Here is a 16,897-nt window from a genome sequence, read left to right on the forward strand (position 1 = left end):
CAGCATTTCAAGCATTCAAGATTCGACGTGAATCCACCTTGTGATTCCAACAATATCACATCAAACAACTAAGTCTATCCAAGAGCACATCAAGACCTGACATTCGGAACCTTGGAGTCATCCCATTTGATCATGTAATTTAGCACTTGGGCGGATTTTGTTCTAGAGAGGATAGAATACTTAGTATTTCAATCTGTGTTGCATTGTGCATGAAAAACACATCAACACCTACCTTTTTATATAAGGAGGTAGAGGCTCCAAAACCTAAAGGCCAAAACTCACTATTTGATGATATTATGGCTTATCATCCAGAATATAGGACTCTTTCTGAGGACAACCAATTTTGAGTGGGACAAACTTGTCATGTCTCATTTACTAATCAATCTAAGTCTATATATATCAGGTTTATTCTTGTGTCTTCCCTGTTTCCATCTATTGTGTGTTTTCCCTTCATGAGTATGTTTTTTCTTCCAACTCCACTCTTCCCTTCTTTCAGTCAGAGTTTCAGACTTCTCCATCTTGTCATGCTTGTTGGTAGACCTCTGATGCCTCATTCTTAGTTGAGTCTTGTGTTCTAGCCAACCCTATTGCCCACAAGAAAACTCATATATGTTTATATTCCCATCATCTCCACAAAATAACCCTCAAATTGTCATCCCCCTGTCCTTGTCCCCATCACACCATTAAACATAGTATATAACCAAATCCTCAAATAAGAAAAAAATTTAAGGCCTTTTTCTTCCACAATCCATGGAGATGAATTAGAGAGCTTTTGGAATTATTGTGTAAATTTGTTTTGCTCCAACATTTTGGATCATGTGATCCATCATCAAGATGAAAACAAAATATCTTGTTGTGTATGTTGCATCCCTCACAATGCTCACACTCTGCAACATTTTGTTTCTATGCTCTCTCTGTGATTTGTTCCTACAATAACAGACAAAAGTTGAAGGGACTCCCCCTATGTTAGAGCAGTAAGAAACTGCTGCCTATGGAATACATTACACAATTGCAGCAGAAATATGCTGGTTATGATGTGAAGTATATAGTAGAGAACGGCACAACCAACACAGACACAAGGGAGATACTTACATCCATAGAGGATGACTTCTAGATAAAAAATAGCTACATGGCTGGGCAACAAGGAGCTGTATACTTGGATTTTGGCTAGGGTGCTTTAACAAAATAGTTTTTATTATGGATGTTGCATCCCTCACAACATTTACATTATACTCTCTCAGTTTGCTCACTTCAATGGTGATACACTCTAAGGGCCTTCCCCTATGTTAATGCAATATTGAACTGCAACCAACAGAATACATTCCACAATAGTAGTGGGAATATGTTGTTTATAGTGCAAAGTATTGTAGACAAGAATGGCATGACCAACACGGGCCAAGACAACACATGAATCCATAGAGGATGATTTCTAAATAAAACTGGCTAAACAGGTCAGCAACAAGGAGGTATATACTTGGATCTAAACCAGGGTGCTTACATCAAATCTGTTAGTGTTGTGGGGGTGGAACAATGAGGTGCAGGAGGAAGAGTTGAACCAGCATGTGGAATGAGAAAACACTGAAACAGGAGACAACTTGGAGCTGCAAGTGGCTTGTCTAAGGGACAAAATTCAGCCCATGCATGGGGTGCAAAGAGAAATGAGGCAGGCTGTGTCTGAAATTAGTGGAATACATCCAAGAATTTTGTGGTCCATTGAGATGGAACACTAGGAGTAGCAAGTACCCTGACAAAGCCCGAGATTTGAACCTGTTGTGAGATTCAGGTTTGCTGCAAAGGTAAAGAAAACAGTGTAGGAGGGGCAGTGTGCAAGCCCAATGGTATAGATACCTCTATAAAGAGGCAGGGCAATATCCTTTGCATACAGTGATCCCGAAGGCTACTGCCTTCCTTCGCATCAAATGAGCAACAGCTAGCTGAGCATGGACTTGTGGTTGGTCTTCTGTTTGCTGCTAAATATTATGGGCTGTGATTGGTGGGATTCTGGCAGCTGGTGAAGTCAATTATCATGTGCATAATTAGTCTGCATTTTGGTTGTTTACGAGAGACTGTTTGGGTTAGACAGATACCACTTTTTACCATGCATAGAGAAATACCTAGAAAAAATTGCTCTAATCTTTGTAATCCATTTTTTATTTTTAGAATGTTTTGGGGTATGATGCAGTTTAATTCTGCACTTAGCAAACCAATGTTTTTGAGTTCAGCTAGATATGACCTTTCTATGGAAGGCCTATATATACAACCCTTACTTAACAAATCCAAACAAAAAGTTTACTTTCTTCCATTTATGCATGCATTATAATTTTTGATGAACAAGAAAACAAAGGATCAATAAATTAGTGAATGGTTGTATTTCCACCATCTGGTTCCCTAAAGCATACACATACCTATCTTGTCATATTCAGGTCAAATAAGAGATGGGAAAAACTTGAAAGGATATAATTTCTAGAATGCGCTTGAGAAACATTAGTTCTGTCAAAAAAAATTAAGAGACCAAAGTGAAAGGAAAAAACCTTTTAGCCTGCTCTTCCTCTAACTTTTTCGTTCGATGCACAATTTTTACTCCCTAAAACAAATAGGCAACAAAAACCATTTCAGTCAAATTCTAACAAGCAATTCCTTTGAAAGTAGCAAAAAACGATCAGAAAATAACAATAAGAAAATCAGTGGATAAGATATCACTATAACTACATCCTGATGCATGGAACATGAGTGGCATACATCCAAAAATATAACTAACCGGTATGCTATCCAAAACAGCTGATGTATTAGAAGTGGCTGCCTTTCCCTCCACAAATAAAAAGAAATTGGTTACACCAATTATTTTGTGGTAATATATCCAAGGAAGAATCTGGTCAAGCCCTGCTGAAGTACTTGTCGTTATACATATCTGCAGGTCACAATAAGAAAGTTTCCTTCAATACATGATTTAGAAGATAAAACAACCACCCTGACATTTTTATAAAATTTCCACTGACCATAACAAAGAAATACATGCATAAAAACATAACGTGATGGGAGACAAGAATAACCATATGATACATATTGGTAAGCAACACTTTCTTAAAATGATCATACATGTATGAGCTGCAGAAGAACCAAAAGATCTCATACAACAAAAGACATAAAAAATTGTGTTCCCAAGAAGTACCACAATAAATTCTGTAATTGTTTCAGTGAAAAAGAATGTAGTCCCAAATAAAGGTTACTTTGCCATACAACTATCCTTAAGGAAAGATTAACTCCAAACTCTCTCTCAATAGAGGACTGTAATACAATCTGCAGCATAAGAAATGATCCCAACGATATAAGATAAGAACCTGATCAATAGCCTTGGCTTAAACAATAAGATTTGTGTAGGGCTAATGAACATGCCTGATTGAATACTATTCATGATTTTAAAAAAGTATTGACTACAAAATATTTTTTATGAGGCATTATAGCCTGCTATTCATCATTTTAATATAAATAACTGTTGAGGCAAAAAGTTAAACCCTGTGGTCCATTGGGTTGTGGTGCAATGGCAATGGGATGCTTTCAAAAGTGAGCAACCAAGGTTCAAATCCCACTGCATGGTAAGACATGCTACCACCCAATAGACTCCCCATTAATGGAGAGCCATAATAACGCCATTAAATCTGTGGACACATAGAAATGCTTACACACAAAGTTGCAAGGACACAGATATGGATACAATATATGGATACGACCATTTTTTACAAGACCTAATATGGATTTAATTGGAAATGACATTCATACGAAACACATACACATATTTAACACAATTTTCTAAGTCATTAGAAGAGATTTTCATGAGTTTAAAAGCAATATAGACACATAATTGCTACATAAATTATTAAATAACTATAAGTTGATTTAACAATTTACAACATATATACCAGGATCTGTAATTAAATTATCAATAATGTCATTTAAATCTATATTAAAATAAAATAAAGCAAAATTTTATGATAAATTAAAAAAAAATATATCTAAATATATTAAAATTTTAAAATTTAAATATAAAGAACTAAATAAACAATAATAATTTAAACTTAAAAAAACAAAAATTCACTTTATCATTTAATTTTTTTAAATCTTAATTAAAAATTTAAAACCATAATAAAATAAGTAGGAATAAATTAAAATAATATTATATTTTAAATATTAATATTTTTGTATAGAATAAACAAATAAATATATAAGTAATTTCACAACATGACCAAGGCAAAGAGATTCAGGAATAGAATATTTAAAATAGCCACTTTTGAGGAAGTTAAAATATAATCGCCAAAAGAGATAGGTGATGAGGCTGTGAAATACTTTGGACTTCTAAATGGAGAACCACTAACAGCCAATAATGAGAGAAGAAATTCTTGGCTACATTCCAAAACAGATCAGTGAAGTCTAAATTGAGAAACTTTACCAACCAATCACTCAAGCTGAAGTGAGAAAGGCCACATTTCAATTAGGCCTACATAAAGCTCCAAGACTAGAAAAATTTCCAATCCTTTTGGAACATTATTGGAAACGATCTCACCGAGGTTGTTGAAGAATCAAGAAAGAAAACTACCATGCTAAATGATATAACAACACCTTTTTATCATTAATTCCTGAAGAAAACACATGCACACACTTATACTTAAAGATGGGTGAATCAATAAAGACCAACTTTTTAATTTATAATTTTAGCAATCTTAGAGCAATGAACAAAGCATCCACACAGTTTTGATCTAACAAAAAGGAACACAAGTTGCACACATGATTTACGTGTAGACCCTTGCAAGAGAAAACCACAGCAAAATATTGCTTTTATAAAGAACTTCTTACATCTTTGTAGGCACCAACCCACAGAAAACATCAATCCCCTGCACTGAGCTCCAACTCAGCAGGAGACTCCGATCTCTTTTAATGAGAAGCTCCAACCTCTTGCACTTGTGAAATAGAAGACTCCAACCTTCAAATGTAAGATGATAATAATGTTTGTTGGATCTGCCCCAGATCCCTTGAAGGCAAAGTTGCATGGACATGGATATGGATACAAATAAGGATATAGGGTATCGGATACGGATACGGCCATTTTTTAAGACCCCCAATATGGATACAGTTGGATATGTCATTCATAAAAAACACATACACCTATATTTAACACAATTTTCGAAGTTATTCGAGGAGATTTTCATTACTTCAAAAGCAATATAGACACATGATTGCTACATAAATAATGATAAGTTGATTTAACATTTTACAATATGCAAAAATCGTAGAGTTGCATTGGAAGATAACCTAAAAAATGGGTCACTGAAATAGAAAAACATTTCATTTGTCTTTCTCATTTGGTGTAGGTTTTGTTAATACCATTTTTTTTAAATGCACGAATGAAATTTTTTAAAATTAAATTTAGGAAGATTTACATCAATTTTTTTTTAAAAATCAAATCACATAGTATCTAGCATGGTTGGAAATCAAGGTTTTTTAGGCACACGTGGGTACAATATTCGACGTGTATCCGGGCTATATCGGATATGTATCCATTTTGGAAACGAGAACAGATACGGGGATACACGTGCCCAGGGAGGAACAAAGGGATTTCCGGCTACTCTGCTTGAAGGTCTTCAAAAGTCTGCCCCCCACTCCTAATAAGTTTGCCTTGAGAATCTGCTCTAAAAACCCTCACTCAGATCTAAAAAATAGTCTTCAAAATTAGGCTCTCAAATCTGATAAAAATATGAACAAAGTTGGCTGTAGTCTTCACAAAAATTTGCATGAATTCACCTCCAAGATGAGGTTGATTTAAATCCCAGAAATCTGCTCATATGCTAGTATGGTTTTTCTCCATATAACTGCTCCTTATGTCTGCTCTTAATGAAAGGATATGCAATGAATTTGATGATCTAAAAGTCCTCTCAAGCTGAGTTACCGGATTGTCCTCTGGACCCCCCTGGTGTTGTGACGTATTCACACATCGCCCCATTGCAAATGGGGACCCCTACCTTTTGCTTTCTAGGGTTAGTTTTCTTGGTCTTCTAGGTTCTTGTCTATTGACCTTTTGTATTTGAAGGGTCTCCAGGGGGCTCATTAGGATAGCAAGCTCTGCTTGAGTCAGGTGGATCTACTCAAGAGGTCGGGTCAATTGAGTGACTAGAGGTAATTTAGATCATTCCTCGTGTGTTTTTTGTGTACTATCTGGTCACACTTCAAGTTGCTAAATCAAACCTTGGTTGAATGCATAATGTCCTCCTAGGTCCCATCCCTTACATCAAGGGCAGAGCGAATTTGCCTTGAGAAGTCTAGAATGTCATCCTGATCCTCAAATGTCCTGAAATTTGGCTGTCTGGAATGTCATCCTGATCCTGAAATTTGACTGTCTGGAAAAATTGAAGAATTCTCCAAAAACTAGATTTTGCATTATAACTCTTGGAGGTCCAAAACCACTCGCAAACATCCTGACAATATATATGGAATATGACTTCTCTTATACTTAAATGTTATATTCCATATATGAATCCTAACGGAGAGGCTAAAATGTCAAATTTCGCTCCTGACCCTTGCAAAGGGTCCAAAGCGAAATTTCACAAAGGACCTAAGATTTCACCTAAGTCAGTGAGTGGTTGAGCGAATTTGCAAGGATATGGAAGGATGTGCATCAAAAGGTTGAGTCTAAGGCAAAGTCAAGTCGAATTCAAGGTAATTTGAGCCTAGAATAGGTTTCACTCTTGACCCTTCCAAAGGGTCCAGAGCGAATTCCTCTATAAGACACCCCACCTTGACCCAAACTAGGAACTAGCTCATCCCCAAGCATTAGTGAAGGAAAAACACTTGTTTGAATGAAGAAATGTGGGAAATGAAGTTGGGATTTGAGCCCAAGGAAGAATTTCGCTCCTAACCCTTCCAAAGGATCCAGAGCGAAATTCATATAAGACCCTATTTCTTCACAAAATCTTGAACTAGATGCCAACTTGAGGAGCAAATTCACTTGATCATGATGGAAGGAGGCCTAAGAAGTTATATCCAAGCCAAAGAAGGGAGGAAAAAGGTGAGAAATGAGCCCAAGTAAGAATTTCGCTCCTGACCCTTCCAAAGGGTCCGGAACGAAATTCACATAACCTTCATTTTCTTCCTTGTCATGGCCAAGTTTTGGACTTCTAAGGCATGGTTGGAGTGACCTTGAGGTGTTCTAGCCTTTGAAAGAAGGTTTGAGGTGATGAAATGGTGAAAATCAACCTAGAATGGAAATTTCGCTCCTAACCCTTCCAAAGGGTCCAGAGCGAAAATCTCCATAAACCTCATTTTCTTCCTTGTTTGGACCAACATCTTAATTCCTTGGGCATATTTGGAAGTGGATTGACATGTTTTTTGCCTTAGGAAGTGATTAGAAGTGAAGGAGTGAAGGATTTTGTCCTAAATCATGAATTTCGCTCCTAACCCTTCCAAAGGGTCCAGAGCGAAATTCTTGAGAACACCTATTTTCCCTTTCGAGGAGGTCAGATCCTTGGTTTTTATGGCGTGGATGGAAGTGAAGTGATGTGTCCTTGCCATTTGAGGTAGTTTGGAGTTGAAAAAATGAAGAAATGAGCTCAAGACGTGAATTTCGCTCCTGCCCCTTCCAAAGGGTCCAGAGCGAAATTCCCAAAATCTCCTTTTTCTCCCAATTTTGTGTCAAGAAAAGTGTGGATCAGGGTGAATTAAGATTGGAGATACCCCTAGGCATGCCTTTGAATAGCTTGTGACCACCAAATGTGAAGGAATTGAGCTAAAACTTGAATTTCGCTCCTGACCCTTCCAAAGGGTCTAGAGTGAAATTCTCTATAGGTCCTATCCTTGGCCATGGTTTTTAGCGAAATTCTCCTTTCAAGCCTTTTTGAGGTCAAACAAGTGTTGTCTTCGTGAAAGGGGGATCCAAAAGGGAGAGTCAAAGGAAAGTAAGGTATGAAGAATGAAACTAGGTGAAGGAAAACAAGCAAATCAAGAATTTCACTCCTGACCCTTCCAAAGGGTCCACAACGAAATTCTCAAAATCACCTAATTTGCTCATGATGGAGGCTAAGATATGGATCCTAGGCTTTGGTGGAGAGAGACTAGTGTATGATTGCATTGGGAGGCCATTTGGAGTAAAGAAATGATGGAATTTGGACCTAATCATAAAAATCGCTCCTGACCCTTCCAAAGGGTCCAGAGCGAAATTCCTTATAGGTCTTGTCCTTGGCCAAGGTCCAAAGCGAAATCCATTTTTTTGGTCTTTTTGGAGGTCAAATCAATGATGTCTTCAGGAGAAAGCGATTCAAAGGTCAAGAGAAGTTCAAGGCAAGGAGATGAGGTCTAAATTGAGCAAAATCGCTCATGACCCTTCCAAAGGGTCCAGAGCTAAATTCTTATAGGGCCTGTCCCTGGGGAGGATCTTGAGCGAATTTCATTCTAATGCCTTTTTGTTGATGATTTAAGGTAGAAAATGCTATGTGAGATAAATATGTCATGTGTACTTAATCATCTTTTGGTTTGTTTTGCTGATGGAGGAAAATCAGGCCAGGAAAAGGACGATCTATTCTAAGCCCATCACCATCAAGGACGTCCCAAATGCATAAAGGAGGACTCAAGGTGTTTTGAAGCGTTGGAAGACTTCAAGTGTTCGAGGAGTTGCAAGCTAGCCTCAAGACCTCATTCTACCATATGAAGAAACCACATGATGACAGAGAAGAATGACACTCCAAGGCGAGGTATGCTACCAGAGAAAGAAGACTTGGCAATGAGGAAGCCTCATCAAGCATATGGGAGTCAAGGAGGTACATCATTCATCGCGTCAAAAGACAGAAAAGAGATCAACCAAGACACAAACATCAGACAAGGTGGCATCCCAGTCATTTTTCCTCCAGTTGGACTGGTCCACCTCAGCATGTCCAGATTCAATGTACTTGACTCATCGAGGACGGCACAAACTTCGGTGTACCTACCCCTGCTTCCTATTGGTCCTCACTCCTGGAATGTAATTTTCTCATTGGCTAAGGAAGTTTGTTATAACAAACCTTAATTAGGGTTTCTATCTTGTAATCCTAGCCATTGATTCTAAGTCAATCAGAGCCATCAATTTGTAAAGGGCTCTCTATATAAAGCCTTGGCTCCTCATTTGTAAGAATTAATAGTCAGAGAATAGTTAGGAGTTAGCAAAAGAGAGATAGTCAATAATTAGTAGCTCAATAGTAGATAGCATTTTAGAGTAGAGTAGAAAGAGAAGGCAAAGATTGTTGCCAAGAGATTGTTGCAAAAGACATGTAAACTTCATCGACGAAATGGTGAATTCTATGTGTCGATTCTACAATTTGCATGGTCTCTATACTTCTCAAATTTAATTTCATGTTATTAGATGAATGGAAGAAATTTGTATGATCAATGGTGAAATTTGCATATCCATACTACTAGCGGTTTGTTGATTGCAAACTTGCCTTGCGTAGTCAACTGGAATCATTCATGCTTAAGCTTAACTTCAATTATCGCTTCTTCATTGATATGCATCAACATGACGGTGTCTATGCTTGTAGCAGTGATCTGAACATCATAAAGCTTTCCTTAGAAGATCGCACTAACCTTGTGGAGATGATCCTAGCATGTCAAAGCAAGACTTAGTTAAAGTTTCATCAAAGGTCATCCATTGCTCGTACAATCTTAGTGTTAGAATTAGATCCTTCTCCAACCCTTATCCTTTTCCCTTTTTTTAAAAATCAAGGATCAGTAAAAACCCACGTTCCAGTGATATCCAAAGCAAATCAGACGCTCAGGTCATCGAATGTACGTCCCCTTGTGATTCTAGCAAAATCACATCATACCGCAAGAGCTTATCCACACGTAGAGAACCTACAATCAGAACCTTGGAGCTACTCCAATTGATCCTTCTGCAAGATCTTCAGCATTTGGGGAAGCTTTATTCAAGAGAGGATAAGGTACCTTTAGGTATTTTATTTTGTGTTTGGTCGTGTACAAAAGACACATCAACACTTGGTTCGGGTTTTGGTTCGAACTGGTTCGTGGTTCTGGGCGTGGTTCGACTGGGTTCGACCAGGGTTCTTAAAACCCAGAGGTGGTTCGTCATGGTTCGAACCTGGGTGAACCCAAGTCAAACCAAAGAGAACCACAAAGAACCCAAAGCAAACCCAAGCGTTTAGGCAGCCCAAAAAGTGATTTTTAATGCCAAATTTAATTTTTTTTTCGATTCCGCCTAGGTGGTTCGTCCTCTTTTTGCTGTTTGTACAAAAGTTTCCATCAGTCATGTGTATCTACGCATGGCACACATGCGATAATTCCTCAACTTTCACCAATGGCAGCACCTATTCCACAAACTTAAACCTAGTTATGAATGGTCTGTATCTTAATGCACCTAAAAATTCAGGGTTCAACACTTCTTCCCATGGCCAATATCCCAATAAGGTCTATGGTCTTCTCCAGTGCACTAGAACTATATCAGCAGATAGATGCTCAAAATGTGTAGTGGAAGCAAATAAAACCCTTCACGACCTTTGCCCCAACAGCATAGGTGGGAAAATATGGCTGGATTATTGTTTCATGCACTATCACAATTCTAATTTCATTTCAAGACTAGATACAAAGAATTCTCTTGGTGAACACAATGGATATTACTAAAAGTAGAGATGCTTTCAAGAACACAACCAGCAGCCTTTTGTCAAATCTGTCTGAGAAAGCTTACATCCCTGCAAATAAGCGTTTCGCTGTTGGAACAGCCAAATATAATGCTAGTGGAACATTATATGGTTTAGTTCAGTGTTGGAGAGATATATCAGTACAAGATTGCAGAACATGTTTGGCTAGAGCAAGAGCAAATCTGAGCAATTGTTGTTCTACAGAAAAAGGACCCCAGTTTCTGAGCGCGAGCTGTAGGGCAAGATATGAGATATACCCAATTAAAACCTACCATTGAGATAGGGATACTTGAATATTTTGTCATTTTTATATTAAACTTGATGTATATGATGCTATGATTACAAGTTTATGTTTGTTTTGTTGTTTATATGATGCTATGTGACATGCTAATCTTAATTCATGCTTATAGGCTGCACAAATATTAAAATATATATATATATATATATATATATATATAATTTACATGTTTTTGTACTAACGAACCCAAACCCCTTTTCAAAATTTTGCCGTACCGGTTCTTCGAACCCGAACCGGCAAGCTAGCTCTCAAGTAATCCATATTTATACACCTTTAAGGTGTCTTTTCCCCAACGGTTACACCTCCCAAAGTGAGGTCGGCCAGCCACATAAAGTATATATATTTAATTTTATTGACCCTCCAAATTGGTCACTAGATCCTAGGTCGGCCAGCATAAGGATGCTTTTTGTTTTGCCCAAGATAGGTGCTTCATATAAAGAGGTCGTCCTTAATAAAAGGTGGGGGGGCTCTAAAAATGAATAAGGCTTGTTATTAATGAGGTAGGCCCTTATATATATATTTGCATTTGCTAAAACTGATCTCTGCTCTAGATGATTAATTTTCCTTTACCGATCAAGCTAGAGTCCTTTGGCATCAATGACAATTTGATCCAACAATTCCCAAAAAGGAAACAAAGGATGCTCTTTGACCCATCTATTTATCCAACAAAATATACAAGATCGTAATAAAGTTAATGGCCAATAGATTGAAGGAAGTTTTGGCTGATATTATCTTAGAGGAACAAAAGGTGGATTCACCCCTAGACAATCTATTGTTGAAGGCATAATTCTAGCACATGAAACCATTCATAGAGCAAGGCAAAAGTAGAGAGAATGATAATCAAACTAGACATCAAAAAGGCTTATGATCAAGTGTATAGACAATTCCTTTTGGATGTCATGGATCATGGAAGAGATTTGGCTTCTACTGGGAATGGATTCAATAGGTTAAAATTGCATATTAGAACCAAGGTTTTGAGTGTCCACATGGTTTCTTTCCATCTTCTTAAAGTATTAGAAAAGGTGATCAACTCTCCTGTTTCTCATTCATCATCATGGATGAAGCCATGGGAAGAAGCATGAATGGGGCAAGAATAAAGGAGGTTGGGAAGGAATCAAGATTTCCCCAAGGATAGATCCAATAACCCATTGACTTGATCCCTTTGGATCTCATTACAATGTTTAACATGTGGCCGATAATACACAAAAGGCAGTCTTCTCTAGCATTTGGATTGCTTCACCCTCTATATTATGGAAAATATTGAAGGAAAGAAACCAAAAGATATTTAAGGCAAGGAAACGTCTAAGGAAAATTTGGTCCATAAGATAGAAAATCTCATATTGAAAATAGTCTAAGTTACCGGTTCCGGTTCAGATTCAAGTTCGGATTCGGGTACGGATTCGCGGATTCAGCAAAAAATAAAAATTGGGTACGGGTACGGGTTCGTCCGTACATATATATATATATATTTTTTAGTTTTTTTTATATATATATATGTTCAAAATTCAAACATCAAAATTATATATGTTCACAGTTCAAATATACAAATATGAAACATACAATGTAACTTTCCCATACAATGATACATAAATGATAACAGATAAATCATAAATCATAAATCCATAATTGCCAATGCCAATAAATATTCTGATATTAATATATCGTAAATCATAAATGTAATATCATATTCATAACTTGCAAAAAAGATAATATTCAAGTTTCAAGTTTCAACTAATTCAAGTTTCAAAATGTTAAAATAAGATTAAAAAATTTGTTTTTTAATTGTTTTTCTTTGTTTTCTAACCCATGGGCCCCGTTTTTGGGAACCCACAGGCTTGGGTTCACCCGGGTCCCCCCTGGTTCGACCTGGGTCCCACCCAAGGAACCCAGCTGCCTGGGCAGGACCCGGGTGGGACCCAGGTCGAACCAGGCTCGGACCAAGACCGGGCATGAACCAAAACCAGGACCCAGCCATTTTTGGCAAGAACCGGTAACTGAGAAAATAGTCAATAATGCAGCTAGAAATCAGAACCTAAAACATGGTACATTCATGGCTTGGGACAAGGAACAAAGAAAATGTCGCAGGTTGATTGTCCCCACCATTTATGGGGCTCAGCGGCTTGATCTGGCTTCTAACCGTAGAGATAATGCTTGATGGATTCCCTTTGAATATTGTTCAGCTAAAATCAATATCGATGGTGCTTCTCGTGAAAACACAAGACTATCAAGAGCAAGATGTGTAGAAAGAGATCAGGAGGGAAAGAAAAAGATATGAGCTGCCAAAAAACTACCACAAGGAACCAACAATGCTGCTGAATTTCAAGTTGGACTACTAGGATTGACAATATGCATAAAATTCAAATTTTAAAAAAATCACCTAAAAGGGGACTCACAAATAACAATTAATGCTATATGTAAGAAATATATGCCAAATTGAAAATTAAAAATGTGGGCAGCACCAATTCGGGAGGTGCTAGATCACTTCGATGACTTTCAAATATCCCACGTGTTCAAAGAAGGAAACGATGTGGTGGATCAAGCTGCAAACCAGGCAATCGATATGGAACGGGGTCAATTACTCTTGGATATGACATATGTTTGGCATGAGAAGCTTTGTGAGATGGAGGCAAAGAGGTAAAAATTATGATTGCAAGTAAGTGAAGGATAAGCCACAATAATGAGGATCATGCTAAAGAGTACACTAAGCATTAATCCTCAAAAAGGAAGCATTATGTTACATGCAAACAGCAGGGATGAAAGTTTTCTATTACACATCTACAAGATGGATACCGACATTTATTTGAGGGTCAAAAAGAGCCAAATGGCATTTCTCGATAAGATCACTAAGCAAAGATTGATGAACGTCCTCAAAACTAAAGCTAAGGTAGTCCTACATGCTATATGGCTTGTTCTGGGTGACACATAAATCAACATGGTGGAGAGGCACCATGTGAATACAAACAGTGTGTCATGTTCCCTTTCTAAAAATAATGAGATCAAGATCTTCATTAACCCATCCAATTTTCCCATGGGTTGACTGGACAACATAGGGAAAATAATTCATTTAATATTAAATATAGTCGTGGTGCAATCTCCATTTTTTGAACAATTAAATATTAAATAAAACATCTGTCAACATAGATAGGGCATTAGATTTAAGGAGCATCTAGGATTTGAATGCAAAATTTAAAAAGAGCATTTTTTGACAATTTAGCTGACGTCTATGACAATTTGCATGAAAACAGCCATACACTAATTTTAGCATCCACCAAAGGAATCTTCATCAAGAAGGGTGTTGAGATTTTGGGCACCCATTTAGGGCTCAATGCATATAAAATATGTGAAGTTTGTCATTTTGCAGGTATTGCATCTTTTCATAATTTGATACTGATTATATTGTCTTCAATGGATGAAAACCCATTGGAGCTGGAGGCTTATGGATGAAAACCCATGAGTTTTAATTTTTAGGTGAGCAGAGCAAAAAATCCTTTGCCCATAAAGGGTAATTCCTTAGTTGATTATAAAGTAAGTGATGATTTTTATGTTGTTGGTATTGGTAAAACTGATGTTGTTCTAGGTGTTTGGTTGTTGCATTCAATTGGAGGATATTATCAAAACTACTAGACAATGGAATTTAAGTTTCAATAGGATGGGAAAGTTGTTCTAAAAGGGCTTTCAAATGGAGCTCGACGATTTGTGACAACAAATGTCATAACCCTCTTTTTGGACCTTGATATGACTTGTTATTATTATTATTATTACTACTATAATATTAATTTAATGTGTAATGTTAGAAATAAAATATATATTGAAATGAAGTTGAAGTTTTTAAATAAAAAGGAATTTAAGTGGTGACACACACATAAGGTCATAATTTATTTGAAAATTGCTTATTTTCTCAATATCCTAATTGAGCACATGGTGTAGGAGAAATAAGAAGATTCTAGAAAAGAAATTTTAAATTCAAAATATTAAGGAATAAATATTATATTTAGCAAATATATGACATGGGAGTTACAAAATTATTCTATGACAAGAATAATTCTATTCATGGCATTTTTATGACAAAGGAGTTACAAAATGCATTTTTGGAGGAGAATTCAAATTTGAATTTTGAATGCATGGTCAAATGTAACCCCCACTATGACAACAATCATTTTTGCATGAAATTAATTTAGGAATTGTTTATTTTCTCAATATGCTATTTAGCACATGTTGTAGGAGGAAATGAGAAGGTTCTAGAAGAGAATTTCAAATTCAATTTTTGCATGTAACCCCCACTATGACAATTAATCATTTTGCATGAAATTATTTTGGGAAAAGAATATGGAAATCAATTAATTTATTTTGTAGTGGAAAAATGACTCTCTTTTCTATATATTGAGTTCTAAATTTTTTAAAAAGGCAGTTCATTGTTTTTGGATGATAAAGTAGTCTTGAAATTCTTATGAATTTATTTTCAATACCATGTTAGTTGTAAGAGAAATTTTGTAGATGTGTTGCAAGATTTTGGAAAAGATCATTACCAAGCTTCAAGGAGGAATTGAAGGAGGTCAACAAGGTTCTTCATTCAAATCCAGGTTCCCCTGTTGCACATGCATTGCTTGCTTTTTCTTTTCAAAGAAAATCTTCTTCTCGTCTCTTTCAGAATTTTGCACATAAGAAAATTTATATTTTAATTTTATTTTTTTAAAAGAAATCTCTTTTATCCATTTCAGATTTTTGCAAGGAAATCTTTCTCAGTTTTTGTTAATTGATTTAATCAAATACATGTAATAAATTGCTTTTATCCAAAAAAAAAAAAAATTAGTTGAGTCTTTGGATTAAGTAAGTGGGTTATTACAACAAAGAAGATGGACAGAACATTCTAAAGAGGTCAAATTGTTTGCACAGCAAATTGCTTGACTCATCCTATGTAATGTCCCCTTTCTAGCACATGTTGTATGATGTTGTTGTTAGCCTATTTCTCCTTGCTCCTGTAGGCTAACCATGACATTTAAGGGATCTTATGAATATTTGGCCTGGGGAGTTTCAGTTGCAGGCAATTCTGAGGTGTTTTGATGTGTTTTTGGGATACTTACTATTTATAGTAAGTCAATTGGGCCAGCTCTCGATCATCAGTGATAGTATCATGTCGATGGTGAATGTTCAACATCGACTAGAGAATTTAATATCATTGATATGATTTATTTGTGCATTGATAAGTTCTTAAGTTAAATATAAATATTTAACCTTATTAATGCGGGGACTATAGTTAAGTGGGAAATATTAAAATATTAAAAGGTCCTCTTATTTAATATTACATTGGAGACTTAAAATGCAAATGGGAGTAATGTTACTTATCCCACATTGGCAAGTTGAGTGAGTATGTGGGTATTATAAAAGACTTCCAAGAGTTCATTTTCAAAGATACTTGGTTTATTATTTTCTCTTGGAGAGTTTGGGAGCTTCAAGCTTTCAGTTTCCTGCCCTAGGACGGAAACCCTTGCGTTCTTTGGATTGGACGAAAAACCCAATTTTACCTAACGGTGGATTTATTTCAAAATTCACATTGTGCTTCAGTTTGGTTGGTTCATTATCAGCATATGCATATAGCCCAAGAGGTTCGATTTGAAGCATTGAAGGAGTGGTGGCTGTGACCACATTTATTGTTGGGTCGTATTACTTACTTCTCTGGGTCGTATTTCTTTCTTTGTTGGGTTGTAACATTTCTTTGTTGGGCCGTATTTCTCCTTTGCTAGGTGAGTTACCTTGGCTGGCTGTTTTATCTGATTTGGAGACCGTATCACCTTGCTTGGGGCTGATCTTACTGCAGGCTGATCCTTGTTTTCTGTGTTTAGTTACTGTTACATCGGGTGGGCTGGAGATTTGAGACTGCAAAAGGTTATGTGGTGACTTGGAGCTGTTACCGGCAGTTAATGATAGTCTTTGAGGT

The 16,897-nt window shown here is 36.6% G+C and overlaps 1 protein-coding gene across 1 annotated transcript in view; it reads right to left on the reverse strand.

Moving 5' to 3' along the window:
* LOC131076775 (glycosyltransferase-like At2g41451) overlaps positions 1-16,897 on the reverse strand; it is a 92,353-nt gene that overhangs the window by 55,419 nt on the left and 20,037 nt on the right. The window contains exons 2-3 of the mRNA XM_058014092.2: positions 2,759-2,908; positions 2,532-2,584 (exon numbers count right to left, since the gene is read on the reverse strand). Of these exons, the coding sequence (XP_057870075.1) occupies positions 2,532-2,584; positions 2,759-2,908 (203 nt within the window). The remainder of the gene's footprint in view (positions 1-2,531; positions 2,585-2,758; positions 2,909-16,897) is intronic.

Source organism: Cryptomeria japonica, chromosome 11 (assembly GCF_030272615.1).
Source record: "Cryptomeria japonica chromosome 11, Sugi_1.0, whole genome shotgun sequence".
Taxonomy (NCBI): domain Eukaryota; kingdom Viridiplantae; phylum Streptophyta; class Pinopsida; order Cupressales; family Cupressaceae; genus Cryptomeria; species Cryptomeria japonica.